The sequence below is a fragment of the Rhynchophorus ferrugineus genome, unplaced genomic scaffold (assembly GCF_030347505.1).
Source record: "Rhynchophorus ferrugineus isolate W39M unplaced genomic scaffold, kcgeb_rfMv2 rfM9, whole genome shotgun sequence".
Classification (NCBI taxonomy): domain Eukaryota; kingdom Metazoa; phylum Arthropoda; class Insecta; order Coleoptera; family Curculionidae; genus Rhynchophorus; species Rhynchophorus ferrugineus.
This window is the reverse complement of record NW_027472588.1, coordinates 37,801,114-37,818,696: the sequence shown is the minus strand read 5'-3', so window position 1 is coordinate 37,818,696 and position 17,583 is coordinate 37,801,114. Positions and strand designations below refer to the sequence as shown.

Genomic DNA, 17,583 nt, shown 5'->3' with positions numbered 1-17,583 from the left:
AAATACAAATTTTTCAGAACAAAGCTCTATAGGTATTGTGGGTGCACCCAAATATTATAGGACTGATTACCTACATCGAGATCTTCAGATACCCACAGTCAGTTAGGAAATCAAGAGAATTGCAAGAAGGAAAGACTGCATTCTCATACTAATATTGAAATATTGCAACTTTTGGATAACACCAGAACAGGACACAGACTCAAAAGAATCAAACCATCTGATCTTGTGTAGTGTTGTGTAGTGAGGTGTCAGAGACTGAGTTAGGGCCGATGGGTCCTAGTTATATACATACATTTTACAATCATACATTTACAATACATTACATACATTTACAATCTTCTATTTGATTTTGCTTTTGATGTATTTCTTTTTGTGTTTGCGACTGAATAATAACAGAGTCAAATCAGGAGAATAGAGCAGTTGTGGTCAATGAAAATGCTATGAAACCCAACACAGATTAAACAAAGTATGCATTTTTGATTGTATTTCCAATATATATCAGCTGCCACATTATTAACTTGTGTTACTGATATTTGTATAATATTTGAAATATAATTAAATATTTGCACGATATTTGCGTTATGAAACAACCTTGCGAGGAATTCGGTTTATGGTTTGGAATTGTGCAAAATCAATATTGTGGGTCAAGTTCTTGTCGATATGTTATAGTATGGTCTTAATGAGATAAATTTGCGTGGTACTTTAGTTGCGTGGTACTTAAAACGGTATCAACGGAAGGTGGAATTGATATAACAATTAATTTTGTACGATATAAAAGGTAATGTAATTATTTGGTTGAGTTGTTACAAAATTGCAGTACAGTTATGTGTTTAATGTCATCAAAGTTTTCGAGATTTTATATAATCGTCGCGTTAAATGCTGTGTTATTTGAAGTTGTTGTACAATTTGTATTGTTCACTTTTCTCTGGGAGTTCTTGGAAATTTCTTCCGGTTACTAAATCATATCCGGGTGCATTCTTACGATGTATGGCTCTTATTGTTATTTGTCTAACATCTCTGATTGTAATTTTTTAATGAGGTAGTATTGTCATGTCGAATTTGAATGATGCTGTTATTTTTCTTTTTATACAAATGCTTTAAGGTCTCCTTTTTACCAACGTGGCTTTACCTGGACTGGACCTAATGTTTAACGTGGGCTCCGAACCATGATCATCGGCATTAAGTCTACTGACTGGCGAGTGATCAATTTGGAAGTGATCCCAGAAGATATCCGGTCTTACCCAGCCTGGTTACTGGCGTGACTGAGATTTTCATTTCCATTGTCAGATTTTGCGCCATTGCCTAGGACAATTACAAACATAAATTTACGACCATTTCCTAGAAGGATTCAAACCCGCGACTATCACAACAGTAGGAGGACCGTCCTGTCGCCTTTACCACTGCGCCAACTAAGCCGGCTCGATTTTTCTTTGATATAATTAATTAATAATTATATCCACGAGGGTAGGATCACTGAACTTCGTTAGGCTGTACATTAAACTGTGTTTTTTGGGCGTTATTACAATGAAGTCATTTGTTTAAGATGCAAAATCAGACCAATTCAAAATCAGACGCAAACTATAATGGTTTGTACATGACTGTCTAAAACGTAAATGAATTCCTCATATAGTGTTCTGCGATGTAATGGATCTTTTGGATGGAAGATGCAGGGAACAGCTTCGTGAAAACATTGTTCGAAGTGATTTGGTGTAGAATATTTGAGGTATAGCGGTACCAAGACAAGTGCATTGGCTGAGAAGTAGACACTTACTACTCTCTATATTATAGTGTTTCTGTATCAAATGTTTCAGGAAAAAATTAGTTTAAAAATTAATAATTATATCCACGAGGGTAGGATCACTGAACTTCCTTAGGCTGTACATTAAACTGTGTTTTTGGAGCCTTATTACAATGAAGTAATTTGTTTAAGATGCAAAATCAGAGCAATTCAGGTACGCAAACTACAATGGTTTGTACATGATTGTCTAAAAAATGAATGAATTCCTCATATAGTGTTCTGCGATGTAATGGATCTTTTGGATGGAAGATACAGGGAACAGCTTGGTGAAAACCTTGTTCGAAGTGATTTGGTGCAGAATATTTTAGGTCTTGCGGTACCAAGAGCAGTGCATTGGCTGAGAAGTAGACACTTATTACTCTCTATATTATAGTGTTTCTGTATCAAATATTTCAGGAAAAAATTAGTTCCAAAAACGTTTGTTTGGCTTACCATCAGGAACATATCTAAAAATAACTGCTAATTCAGATTTTTAGTACAGTTTTGTGGTGTACAGTGTACAACATTTGCTGTGGCAGCTCGTTCCGTATTTATTGGAGGTCCATTGTTGAAGAACATTTTAGGGGCTCTCTTTCGTTTTTTAGTTAGATTGATTCGAGAGTGGTGAGATTTTCGATTGGATGGAATATTATAACATGGTCCTTCGAGAGTATTAATACTAATAATACTGTTATTGTTGGATAATAAAAATACATAATTCTATTTGCAAAAACACATAATATTTTATAAATAAATAAATAAATAATTTACAAGGAATAGATCACTGTTAATTTAGTAGTGTGGGGCAGCTACGGCGACGACTTTCTTGTATACAGCTGGTGCTGTGGTTGGTTCTCCTTGTCTTTCGACTACAGCGTTGAAACCGTGTCCGTCATCGGAGTACTTGACGATCCTGACGGTACCGTCGGCTTCGTGGAGGGAGTATTGTCCCACGACGTGGTTTCCGTCGCTCTTTTCTTCCTGGGAGTGGAAGTCGCCGGTGTGAGGGTCTTGGATACCGTAGTTGAATTCGTATGGGATTGGCTCGTAGGATTCTTCTTTGTAAGCTGGAGCTGGAGCATATTTAGCTACTGGGGCGGCGTAAGCTACTGGAGCTACAGGCAGAGCTACTTTGGCTACAGCTGGGGCAGCTGAGTAAACTGGGGCAGCTGATACGGCATATTTGGCGACAGTAGGTACGGCGAACTTCACAGCAGAGTATACTGGAGCAGCAGGTACGGCATATTTGGCTACGGCTGGTAGGGCAACTTTGGCAACAGCAGGAACAGCTAATTTAGCCACAGGTGCGGCATATACTGGAGAAGACGGGGCATGGCTGACAGCATTGTGATTGTCGTTGAATTTAACAAAAGAAGTTGCCTGGTAGTCAGCTGGGACGGCACTGACGGTAGCCAGAAGGGCAGCAACAACAAAAATCTGTAATTTTACAATAAAACAATAAATATTCGATGCAACACGACGTAAGAACAAAACGTACTTTGTACATGATGTGTGAACGTCGCTGAGACCAATTCGACTTCAAGAATGGTCCGTAAAGAATCCGATTGACTTTTATATCAGATCGAAAACCATATTTCGCCGAACATTCACCAGAGCACCGCCCAAATTTCGTTCGATATCGAATGAAACCGAAGATCTTGACCTAGAATAATTATATCACACATTTCCAATAATCGAAGAAAGACATTGATGTCTACGAGATAATATTGAAATAAGACAATTGTTCTGGGTAATATGGGTACCAATAATAGCTTTTAAGATTTATTTTGTCTGTAATATGTTTTGGGGAATGCGATGATTTATTATAGAAATTGTGTTCATTGTTGATTACATTGTCTGTCGACACTATTTTTCATGTTTTTTTTGTCGTATTTTGACGTATATGAAGTATGAAGTATGACATAAATATTATGTTCTATAGTTTTTCTTACATATACTAATACCGCTGAATCGCATTCAAGTACATATAATAAAGAGATAATTAGGTTAATGCTCACCTAGTATGTGTAATATAACAGGTCAATTGAAAAGTCACCGACCTACCATAGTTAAACACATATTTTTAGCAAAATTATTTTTTTTATTCAATATAATTCCCTTCAAGGGTGATACACTGATTATAGCGACCCTCTATATTTTCGATACCATTTTTGTAGTACGATTTGCTTCAATATAGGCCTCAGTTTCGGCGATCGCCTCTTCATTCGACGAAAATTTCTTCCGAGCGCACATTATTTTGAGATCTCGGAACAGCAAATAGTCACTGGGAGCCAGATCTGGAGAATATGGTGTATGAGGAAGCAATTCGAAGCCCAATTCATGGACTTTTGCCATCGTTTTCATTGACTTGTGACACGGTGCATTGTCGTGGTGAAGCACCATTTTCTTTTTCTTAAAATGCGGCTGTTTTTCGACGATTTTGTCTTTCAAACGGTCCAGTAATGCTATGTAATAGTCGCTGTTGATACTTCTTCCTTTATCAAGGCAGCCAATGAAAATTATTCCATGTGCATCCTAAAATATAGACGCCATAACCTTGCCGGTCGACTGTTGTGTTTTCTCACGCTTTGGAGCGGGTTCATCGTATGCAGTTCACTAAGATGCCAATGTCACATATCGACGCAAGAACTCGGGTTTATTACGCTTGATCATCTTCAAGCACTGCTCCAAATCATTAACTCATCGTTGTTTTTGGTCAAAAGTGAGTTCGCGCGGCAACCACTTTGCACACAGCTTTCTCATACTCAAATATTCGTAGATTTTTAAAATGTTTTCGTCGGTAACAATCTCTTTTGGGCGTCCACTGAGTTCACCGTCTTCGGTGCTCATTTCACCACGTCTAAACTTAACATACTAATCCTTGATGGTTGATTTTCCTAGAACAGTGTCCGGAAACTGGGCATCAAACCAAGTTTTTGCTTCAACTGTATTTTTTCCCTGCGAAAAGCAATATTTTATCAACACGCGAAATTCCTTTTTATCCATTTTTTTCACAATAACAAAAGTTGCTTCACTCAAAATGCTATAATTCATAAACTAGTGAGTTTATGAATTGAATGAGTTAGGACTTACTAAAAAATTAATAGATTTAATTCTAGTAGCGCCATCTATGTAGCAGGCTGGGGACTTTTCAATTGACCTGTCTAGAAATTGTGATATTTTTTTAGCATTTTGTGTTCACGCAATCTCACTTGGTGTTTTTTTCTCTTTAATTTCTTGACTGACCTTTGGTATCCTTCTTAGGTCATTGTGAATGTCCTTATTTCAAATATAGTATCGAAATTTTACTATATAGCTGGGAGGAATTTTGTTTTGCAAAGTTTGGATCATATTGATATTATATTATTTTGTGCATTTCCATAGTTACACCACAGTGAAAATAAATTGACTACTTATTCCCCTAGGATCATAAAAAACCATCGCTTTTTATATAAGTGACTCTAGCCTGTCTGTTTATATTGTAGACTTAGGATTTTAAATATAAATCGTCAGTAAAACCTGTTGCTAAGAGATAGGACAACATCTCGTTGTTCAGAGTTGTTCTTAAGATATTGGAGAGTTTCATTGCTCATCAGTTATTCTCAATCAACACACACTTTTTTAAGAAAAACAACGTCGCGCAATTGCTTATATTCGACGTACTCATAGACAACCTCTTTAATCGAGTAAACTAGCCTTTCTGAGAACGGAGTCTTCAGGTCTTAAATGTGAACCATTAAATACAACATATATGTTATGTCCTAGGCTCGCTGAATCAATAAGTCAGAAATAAACTACATTTATACACTAAAAAATGCATGTTGCGTGTCTAAATAAGTATATTAGCAGTACTCTATACATTGATTTGTATGCATATGATAAACCTATTTTTCACACCGTATTTGCCAGGCATCTATTCTTTTAACTTTCATTCGGATTGTCACGCCAATCCTTTATCAACAGCGTGTAAGATGTCAACGAATAGGTCAAAAATTGGATTGTTTCGAATTATGTTATATATAAGGTGCGTCATATTAAAGTTCACTTTTTAATTATGAATGCTATATTAGAATGCTAAGGCAGTTTTATTGGAAGCTTGACACTAGAGATAAATATTCCAAATCAAAATTTAAAAACTCGAATTAAAATTACTTATTTGCTAATAAATGGCTTTTAGTGAAGTCTTCATAGTGACTGGTAGATGTGTGTTCGAAAATTAACAGCCTAATTTAAATGAGTGATATAATTTTTAAAATATATAATTGATTATATATGATATAAAGTGAATTTTATATTGTATAGCTTCGCTATCAATATATGATTGATTAAAATATAATTAATGTTTGATTAAGGTTGAATATATTCTTATAATATCGATTATTTTTTGTAGATCAGGTTCAAGTTGGCGAAACCCAAGATTGTTTAATCCTCCATATCAGTTTCCGGAAACTCTTATTGAGAAACGGTCTCTCTAAATAATAAAAGTAACAGCAAAAGTAAGCTGTAATAACCACTCACCTTGATTTCAATAAAATCTTAGAATATTAGCAATTTCCTGCGGAATTCAAATCAATGGGACAACTTAAAAGCTTAACGGAACCGATTTAGTAACCAAATTCAATTATCAGTGGAATAATATGTTATAATGTGTGGGCTATAGCAAATATCTTTCAATCAATGCCCTGAAAGTGAATGAAAGTGAATTTGAATACGCGTTACCATCCAGTAAGTGCGAAAATTCGACGATTTATCCAATCACGCCAAAATAACTCATCAAAGTTGTAAAAACTGACATCAAACCAAAAAAAATCATGATCAAGAACTCAGGAAAAGTGCCAGAGGAACTGAAATATTCCAGACCTATTTCACTAACACCAGTAATAACTAAGGAATTAGAAAAACTCCCATTGAAAAAGTTCAAAGAAATTATAGAAAGAAAAGAATTTAATAAATTTTTTTTATCACTAAGACTTCGTTTTAGGTGTGATTTAGTTCAAAGATTAGCTTATATTATCAACTATAGCATACACGATAATTCCAGAATCTGTTGGAATTACTGGATTAACAAAAAAATTAAATAATTATAATCAATCTCTTAATCAATCTCAATCTCTCAAGCATCTTCTGCATACTTGAATACGAAGCTTCGATAAATTGTCATTTCCTATTTCATTATTCATGATTGTCAATTGAATTCATATTGTCATTAACGATTTGATCCTATAAGACGCTAGTGAACTCCATATAATGACCTCTAATTTCTTCTAATTAAGTGTTTAGGAACTTTAACGTGTTAATTTTAAGTGTTATAAAAATACTTTGTTTATTTAAATACTTTGAAATGCTTTATTTTACTGTTACTTATACACCTGAAATTCTGATGATACTAAATTTTGGTAATAAAATATTTTTATAAAAAAATTGAACCGACTTCAAACAATAAATAATGAACTCACTAAAAAGTAAAAAATAATCAAACTTAGATTTTTAACACAAAAAATACATTTTAAAATAAAATATGTATACGTTAATCATTGTAATAACTAAATAAAAATAACAAAACTTTATTGAACATATCTACTACACGTTTTTCATATTCTACTATATATTCACAATTTTGCTTAATACCTACCTAAACCTATTTATTTATTTATAATATTATTTTACTACCAACAGTTTTAAAGTCGGTACTGGCATTTAGTTGATTAACTTATGAATATTTTATTATGTCATTGATAAAAATTTGATCAAAGTTGTAAAAACTGACATCAACCCAAAAAAAAATATCATGATCACAAACTCAGGAAAAGTGGCAGTGGAACTGAAATATTTCAGACCTATTTCACTAATACCAGTAATAACTAAGGAACAGGCGAGTAACAATTTAAATAACTGGATCAAGATTTGGAGAACAGAAATTAACCAAAGCAAATCGGCAGTGAATTATACTTATTTAACAATAACAATGAGTAACTGCCGTTATATTTACATTATAACAATAACGCCAAGTATCTTGGATTGAACCTTGATATAAAACTGTTTTAAGAATCACATTAAAAAGAAAAGAATATAGTATAAAATATTTTAACAAAAAAATTTAACCAACTCCTAATTGATCAGTTGGAAATGGTTAAAATAATATTGTAAGTAGATAAATAGATTTAGGTAGGTATTAAGCTAAATGGTGTGTATATAGTAGAATATATAATACGTGTAGTAGGCAGGTTAAATAAGTTTTTGTTAATTTTTATTTAGTTATTATAACAATTATTATGTATATATTTTATTTTCAGTGTTAAAAATTTAAGTTTGATTATTTTTTTATCTTTTAGTGAGTTAAAAATATTTTATTTTTCTTTTTTAGTGTTAGTTTATTAAGTATAACCATAAATAGCCCAAGTAATAGTACAGCCTGTATGAGAAAAAATAGGAATAAGGAAACAATGATTGAAAATAAGGAATGTTTGGTCCCTGGGGTCCGCTACCTAATATAGGTGCTTTGACAAATATTCCAATCAAAGTAGAACAAAAAAGGTTTCTAACCTGTTGGAAATCGAATCCACGACCTGCGTGTGAGCTCCACGTTCTAACCATTACCCCACAGAAACAGTTGCCTACAATGTTTCTACGACGCCTCATGTGATATATTTAAAAAGTGTGCGCTTAAAAAACAAATTGACTGACTTTTACACTAAACTATTTCCGATTTTTCATCACATTAGTTCAGCAATACCATTATTCACCAATATCTGATTGTTTTAGATAGGCATTGATATCGCTTTGAAATTTAAGGTTTTCTCCTCGATTTTTCCCCCTTCCCCTAACAGATCCTGATATGGTTCCAATAAGACCACCTCGGAGATGCACTCTTTCGAGTAAACATTTTTTTTTGAAAATCACTTCATAATTGATGGAGAAATCGGATGAACATACGTTAAAAAAATATACAGCTGAACAGAGATCCTTCTCCTTTTTTGAAAAAATGTATTTGAAATATAAAATGAAAAATGCATTGGTTAATAAAGAGCAGAACACAGGTTCAGTGATAAATGTGGTAAATATAATAAAAAAAACAGCACTGTTAATATATGAACATTATTATAATAGGGACTAAAGAAGAATTGATGGGTTCTCATAGATATATACCTAGTTTTAAGTTATTGTAAAAGCAAATAGACTAGTAAAAGTGAATTAATTAAGAAAATATTCTCTCAATATAATGTGAAAATTATTTCGGATATTGTTATAAATATCTTATTCAATTAGATTAATTTAAGCTCTGCTTCGTCTAGGTCAAGTTTAGAAAATTTTGGGCGTTGGTTCAGTGAAGGGGGTACCACTTTTCGTTCACGCGTGCGTGTGTATATAAGCAGGACGGTTGATTTCATTAATCACTCTTGTAGTCGATCCGATCTGAAACATATTCAATCAAAATGTACAAAGTAAGTTATTTTCATTATTCAAATCGAGAAATATATTTGATTATTATAAATTATTTTTTATAGATCTTTGCTATTGCTGCACTTTTGGCCACCGTCAGCGCTGTCCCTGCTGACTATCAAGCCACCTCTTTTGTAAAATTTAACGATAATCACAATGCTGTCAGCCACGTCGCTTCTGTGCCAGCTGGTCCTGCTTACGCCGCTCCAGTAGCCAAGGTAGCTCTTCCTGCTGTAGCTAAAGTTGCCGTACCAGTTGTCCCAGCTGTTGCCAAATATGCCGTTCCTGCTGGCCCAGTATATTCTGCCCTCAAAGTTGCCGTACCAACCGTAACTAAATATGCCGTACCAGCTGCTCCAGTTTACTCAGCTGCCCCAGCCGTAGCCAAAGTATCTCTGCCTGTAGCTCCAGTAGCTTACGCCGCTCCAGTAGCTAAATATGCTCCAGCTCCAGCTTACAAAGAAGAATCCTACGAACCAATCCCATACGAATTCAACTACGGCATCCAAGACCCTCACACTGGCGATTTCCACTCCCAGGAAGAAAAGAGCGACGGAAACCACGTCGTAGGACAATACTCCCTTCACGAAGCCGACGGTACCATCAGGATCGTCAAGTACTCCGATGACGGACACGGTTTCAACGCTGTAGTCGAGAGACAAGGGGAACCAACCCCAGCCCCAGCCGTATACAAGAAAGTCGTCGCCGTAGCTGCCCCACACTACTAAACATCCATCATCTCATTTGTACATAAGTAATGTTAAATTATTTATTTATTTAGGAATAGATTCTTGCAAACATTATTAAGTTTTATTAATTATTCTAAGTAGGCTCTATAACGCATCTAGTGAGGCAAAATACGTGCACTATATCGCATATTTATTCAGACTTCAGATATTGGGGCGCCGACAGTACTAATTACTACCTCATTATCACTAAGACTTTGTTATAGGTGTGATTTAGTTCAAAGATTGGCTTATATTATCAACTATGGCATATAAGAGAATTCCAGATTCTGTTGGAATTACTGGATTAACAAAAAAAATTAATTAATTATAATCAATCTCAATCTCTCAAGCATCTTCTGCATACTTGAACACGAAACTTCGATACATTGTCTTTTCATATATCTTATGTTTTCAAATATAAGTAAGACCTAAACTATTTGTTCTAATTAAGTCTTTAGGGAGTTTAACGTGTGTTATAAAAATAGTTGGTTTATTTAAATACTTTGAAATGCTTAATTTTACAGTTACTTATATACCTGAAATTATGATGATACTAAATGTTGGTAATAAAATATTTTTATAAAAAAATTGAACCGACTTCAAAAAATAAATAATGAACTCACTAAAAAAGTAAAAAATAATTAAACTTAGATTTTTAACACAAAAAAAAACATTTTAAAATAAAATATGTATACGTTAATCGTTGTAATAACTAAATAAAAATAAACAAAACTTTATTGAACATATCTACTACAGGTTTTTCATATTCTACTATATATTCACAATTTTGCTTAATACCTACCTAAACCTATTTATCTATTTACAATATTATTTTACTACCAACAGATAGTTTTAAAGTCGGTACTAGCGTTTAGTTGATTTACTTATGAATATTTTATTACGTCATTGATAAAAATTTGATCAAAGTTGTAAAAATTGACATCAATTCAAAAAAAATATCATGATCACAAACAAACTCAGGAAAAGTGCCAGGGGAACCGAAATATTTCAGACCTACTTCCTTAACACCAGTAATAACTAAGGAATTAGAAGAACTCCCATTGAAAAAGTTCAAAGAAATTATAGAAAGAAAAGAATCTAATGACTTTTTTTAGTTCGGTTTTATGAACAAACATTCATCATTTGACCAGGTACATGGAATCCCAGATGTCATTGGACGAAGGTAAAACTATACTCCTAGATATAGCCCAAGGCGTCGAGCACAAACTTCAGAAAATGATACGGGGCCAATATGCTATCTATTTTAAACATGCCATAATCTAAATATCATCATGGCAAGATTTAATGATACTGCGTTACTTGCTGTTGGAGACAAAAACGAAGAAACCAAACCAAATCAAACCAAAAGATTACAACAGGCGAGAAATTAACCAAAGCAAATCGGCAGTGAATTATACTTATAATCAAATTGCAAATATAACAGTAACAATGAATAACTGCCATTATATTTACATTATAACAACAACGCCAAGTATCTTGGATTGAACCTTGATATAAAACTGTTTTAAGAATCACATTAAAAAGAAAAGAATATAGTATAAATTATTTTAACAAAACTCCTCAATTTTAACTCCAAACTGATCAGTTGGCAATAGTGTAAATAGATAAATAGATTTAGTTAGGTATTAAGCTAAATGGTGTGTATATAGTAGAATATAAAATACGTGTAGTAGGCAGGTTAAATAAGTTTTTGTTAATTTTTATTTAGTTATTACAACAATTATTATGTATATATTTTATTTTTAGTGTTAAAAATTTAAGTTTAATTATTTTTTTATCTTTTAGTGAGTTCCTTATTATTATTTTATATTATTTTTTGAAATCGGTCGATTTTTTAAAAATATCTTATTTTTCTTTTTTTAGTGTTAGTTTATTAAGTATAACTGGATAGCCCATGTAATAGTACGGCCTGTATTAGGAAAAATAGGAATAAGGAAACAAGGATTGAAAATAAGGAATGCTTCGGACCCTGGGGTCCGCTACCTAATATAGGTGCATTTTAAAATAAAATATGTATACGTTAATCGTTGTAATAACTAAATAAAAATAAACAAAACTTTATTGAACATATCTACTACACGTTTTTCATATTCTACTATATATTCACAATTTTGCTTAATACCTACCTAAACCTATTTATCTATTTACAATATTATTTTACTACCAACAGTTTTGAAGTTGGTACTGACATTTAGTTGATATGCATAAGTTAGCATATTTTATTATGTCGTTGATAAAAAGGTAAAAAAAAACTTGAAACTTAAGACCTACAAAGTATGTGTTCATGTTAACATTTATTTTAAGGCATTCTTCGATTTGGGCTTAATCTATTATATGGACTCAAAAATATGTTATAACTTATCGATGATATTTTTGGGTTTATCAGTTAAAGAGGTAGCGATAGGGGAAGGTAGCGGGACTTGTTGTTCCACCTTATATAAAGTATAAATTATAAGATGACAAGTAAAATGATATAGAAGTAAACAGATGTATGGATACATATAGTATAACATTCGTACAACCTATGATAGTGATAATATAAGGATATATGATATATAATTATGTAAATGTACGTTTATGATATTGCACAATTATATATGAACCAATAAAGATATGCAAATTGTCTAGTGGAGTATATATATATATTCTTTTTTAATATTTAATTATTACATTGTTACTAGTCGTTTCCGACTAACCTACAATTTGTCTTTAGGGTAACTTAAATCTAGGTATATAACTAGGAGGACACATCGGCCCTATCTCAGTCTCTGCTGAAATTATGTTTATACATGTCACTGCTGTATTTTTTATTATATGCATTTCACTACACAACACTACACATGATCAGATGGTTTTATACTTTTGAGTCTGTGTCCTGCTCTGGTCGTATCCAAAAGTTGCAATACTTCAATATTCTGATGAGAATGGAGTCTTTCTTCATGCCCCGTTGCAATTTTCTTGATTTCTTGACTGTCTGCTGGTATTTGAAGGTCTCGATGTAGGTAATCAGTCCTGTAGTATTTGGATGCATCCATAATACTTCTCAGAGCTTTGTTCTGAAAAAATTGTATTTTGTTTATGTTAATCTTTGCAGAGCATCTCCATATCTCCTATAGGTTTCATACCATACTCCGTATGTCCATATAGGTTTCAGTATTTGCTTATATAATAGTAATTTATTATCTACTAATGATTGTGATTTTCTTCCAATTAGCCAATACATTTTCCTATATTTCAATTCCAGTTCATTTCTTCTCTTCTTTAGATGTTCCTTCTAGCGACGTTTTGCATCAAGATTCATTCGGAGATATTTAGCGTTGTTGCTATATGAAATGATAGTATTATTTAACTAGCTGACCCGACAGACTTCGTCCTGTCAAAAAGATTTGTAATGTGGCAGTTTTTGTGCCTACGTATTTTAAAAAATTCTCCTGAACAGAACCATCACCCTGGTGATAGGGCGTTGTGAATAAAAAATAATTAAATAAAACATATATAAGGATTGAAAAGTAAGTAATCGCTTTATTGTTAATCATGTGAATCATAATTATTATTATTATTATCATTATATTGCTTTGTGGTATACGATGTTTTTTGTTTGATTACCTGGCGCATAGATAAACAAATCTGATGGTTTTCCAACACGGGAACAGGCAACATACAATTGACCATGTGAGAAACATGGGTTTTCTAGATTAATACCACAAACACTTAATGATTGCCCCTGGGACTTGTTTATAGTCATAGCAAAAGCAAGCCGTCAACATGTCTATAGGAAATTTGCCATTACCAATGTCAATGAGTTGTTTAGAGAATATGTTTCCAGATTGGTCATTTTGCAACTCGACACGCATATTCTTGCTTAAATGAAGTACTTTAACATGTTTCCACAAATTGGAGGACTTTAGACATGCATTGAGTTCATCAGCTGGCGTTGATCGTGGAATCACTGGCAATGTTTGACGAAAATCTCCTGCTAATAAAATCATTGCACCACCAAATCGGTTATTATTGCTACGTAGATCTTTTAAGGTTCTGTCTAAAGCCTCCAAAGATTTTTTATGTGCCATCGTGCATTCATCCCAAACAATCAATTTACATTGCTGCAAAACCTTTGCCATTGCAGAGTTCTTCGAAACGTTGCAGGTTGGAGTTTCATTGCTTTGCATATTTAATGGCAATTTTAGTGCTGAATGGGCTGTTCGACCACCTTCAAGCAAAGTTGCTGCGATTCCCGACGAAGCGAGTGCAAGTGCAATTTTATTTTGTGAGCGAATTGTTGCTAATATTAATGAAATAAAAAAAGTTTTTCCTGTACCACCAGGTGCATCTAAGAAATAAATCCCTCCAGTTTCATCATTTGTTACTTTCATAAGAGTTTCAAATACATACTTCTGTTGTTCATTTAACAGTGGAAGATTTGTTTGAATTTATTCTTTCAAAGCGTTGAGATCATACAGTCTTTCTCGATGAAACTCTTGGTTAAAAGCGTCATGCATTGGACGATTGGGCGCGGTCAGGCCTAATTGAATTAATAGTTTGTTTGACATTATCAAGCACATGTCCTCAATTGAAATCAATACTTCATTGTAAATTTCTTCACTGATTTGTATATTTGGATTTCCCATTCTATTCCGTATTTGATACAAAATATCATCACACATATAATCTTTGTACTTCATCCACAAATCAATTGGGTTTGATGGGAAGCATGTAGATATGATTATAGAAAACAATGTTCGTATTTGATGAGTGTGTGATGATATTACAGCATCATTGAGAGTTTGATCCCAATGAGCGTCATTTTCAAGCAATTGCAAACGTTGACAGGCTTCTCTGTAGGATCCACACAATTCACCATCAACAGTTCGTAACTGTTGGAATGATGTTGGGCCACGTACATTGACTAATAGCAGTCGTAAATAAAAACATTCATCATTGCTTGGATGTACTGAATAAATCCGGCCAATCGCATCGGTGGAATATACATCTGTATATCCTGGAACTGGTTTTCCTTGTTTCCGTCGTATAAATCTCCTTGAGGATTGATTCCAGGTATAATATTTTGGCATTTCAGAATATAGCAATGTTTGTGCGAAATCATCGTTTTGGCATGTCTCAAAAAAACTGGTTAATGTAGTAGATGGTGGCTGAGCAGCTCTTTGTACTGCGTTCTGTGCTGTAAAATACACTCTTTGTCCATTTTCTAAATGCACAGCTAAGTGAACAACAGAAGGGTGTCTCTCATGAATAGGAAAAGAAAATATTCGCCAAACTGCTTCATTACTGCTAACATAGCGGCCCATTTGGTATTGGGTAACTTCATCATTAGAATTCTCTGCACCAATTCCAATCACAGCCATATCACTCCCTTTGGTTACATATTTGCAAATGTATTTAATCGATTTCACTGAATGGCAAGATTCAACGTTGATGTGTGCTTTGAATGTCTTTGATAAAATGGGTGAATATGGAACAATCCAACGATTATCTATTTCAATATCTTGTTAATTTAATTTGACAATTGTTGATTTTCCGTTGTCTGCTGTCGATCTGCGACGATACAATGGATAACCGTCATTACCAGTAATTGTTTCCGATATTAATGTCCGTGGATATCGTTTTGAACATTTACCATCCATCATACACGGTGAATTTTGATTAAGAGTTCCACAGGGACCATGTATCATGTTTTTGATAACTACCTCATGCAATCCAGGATCTACTTGTACATTAGGGATTTCAGCTGATATCACTGCATCAACTTCATTTGGCCTTATCTTTTCAACCAACCAAATCAAAATGTGTGCATGTGGCAATCCTCGTTTCTGCCACTCCACAGAATACATCCAGCAGCGTGTCTCACCAAACACATTATGTTTTACGATGAAATTCATTAAAGATTTCAACTTTTGTCTAAAGACTCTGGCTGTAATATCATGACGATCAATGGATGATTTCCCAGGTAATAACTCCTGCTTAATTTCTATCCATTGCGGATTGCATGTAAATGTGATGAACAAATCTGCTGTACCATAATGACGAACATACGACATGGCATCTTGAGCATATTCGTGCATATGCCGAGGGCTTCCGATGTATGTTGCTGGAAGAATAGTCATCCGACCGACATTCTGTGCATTTCCATCAGTATTAATCGCATCTCGAAGGTGAATATACTCTTCAGATCGGAGTTTGGTTTGATTCAACCTGATGAATGTTAATCTCTCCGTTTCAATTTTAACATACATGTCATCAACATATTTGTGATATAATCGCCGACATTTCAATATGTGATTATCTGCATTTTCCCGAATCATTAGGCGGTATGAATAATAGTTCATTGAACTGACTTTTTTGTTGGTTTCAGAACCTGTTTTTGAACAGATTTTCAGAACAGATTTTGTTTTAATAACATTCAAATATAAAATTAAAATACATAATATAGTGACTGAGATATTATCGCCATAGCTAAACTAATATTTTAGTTACCTGTAATGGGATTTATCATTTTTATTGATAAATCGTAGCCATCTTCACCTTGCCAAATTATAATGGGATATTGCAGTGCATCATATGAGCGGTGTGTTTCCTTTATAGGTTGTAATTGAAAATTCCGACGATGTAAAACAATATCACGGGATTCCAAGTTTTCTCCAACTACAACGATAGCAACTTTATCAATAGTTGGTGCATTAAAACGTCTTGTATGTTGACCTGCAGGTGTTTTATCAGCTCTGATTACAATTTTGTGATTATCGGATGGCATCAGATCCAGGGCAGTTTTAAACAATATAATCAATTGATTGTGTTGATGAAATAAAGTTTGTAATTGTTCTACAATAGACCTTTTTACTAAATTGTTATGTGCACAATGCAGATCAATTTCTTGTGGTGAATTGCCCATAAAATAAATTTGCAGGAATTTGTTGTCGCTATCTGACACTGGTAACAGTGAACCTGCTCTGTGATATATTTGCCCTTGTATCTGTAAATAAAAAAAATATTATGGTGTGGTATATATTAATGGATTGTCAATGATCAAACTTAAATAATATTTGATCTTAAAAAGTATATATTTAGTTTTAACTAATATCTATCAAATATAAAATATAATAAAAGTGTCACTGAAACTGAATCACCATATAATATGATGACTAAGTGATATATTTCGTAATGATTAAGAAATTGAAGATTAGTAACACATCTTAACTTTGGTGACAGAAAATTTTGTTCGCTAAAATAATTATGAGTAACTGCTATAATACATACCTTGAAAGTTGGCATAAAATTTTCCCGAACTGCATTTGTTGCCCCAAATGAAGTCATTTGAAAGCAATTGTTATATTGTTGAATATGTGTCAAAAAGTGTATAGAATCTGTTCCTATTCCTGAAACCAATGAGTACAATGGTTCTGGTGGTGGATCCAATTGTATCAATTTCACTTTACCATTTGCGCAACACAATCCATTGGCATCGTTTTTGTATTTTAATGCCTTACAGTGTGAGCAAACCAAGTTCATAGAACCAATAACAACACATTGGTAGTTACTGTAGTCAATTGACACATCGTAACTGAAAGCAGCTGGATTCAAACTTGCGCGATTATTAGTTGA

At 33.5% G+C, this 17,583-nt stretch overlaps 2 protein-coding genes across 2 annotated transcripts; both read right to left on the bottom strand.

The window, feature by feature from the left end:
- Positions 1-2,569: 2,569 nt before the first annotated feature.
- Positions 2,570-3,426, bottom strand: LOC143202919 (uncharacterized). The gene is made up of 2 exons (XM_076414921.1): positions 3,276-3,426; positions 2,570-3,214 (listed from the first exon to the last, which is right to left on the bottom strand). Exons 1-2 carry the CDS (start codon positions 3,282-3,284, stop codon positions 2,570-2,572), a joined length of 654 nt encoding a protein of 217 aa, XP_076271036.1. The 5' UTR covers positions 3,285-3,426.
- Positions 3,427-15,459: 12,033 nt separating this feature from the next.
- LOC143202893 (uncharacterized) lies at positions 15,460-17,406 on the bottom strand. The gene is made up of 4 exons (XM_076414888.1): positions 17,239-17,406; positions 16,684-16,954; positions 16,459-16,626; positions 15,460-16,339 (listed from the first exon to the last, which is right to left on the bottom strand). Exons 1-4 carry the CDS (start codon positions 17,293-17,295, stop codon positions 15,474-15,476), a joined length of 1,362 nt encoding a protein of 453 aa, XP_076271003.1. The 5' UTR covers positions 17,296-17,406; the 3' UTR covers positions 15,460-15,473.
- Positions 17,407-17,583: the final 177 nt, after the last annotated feature.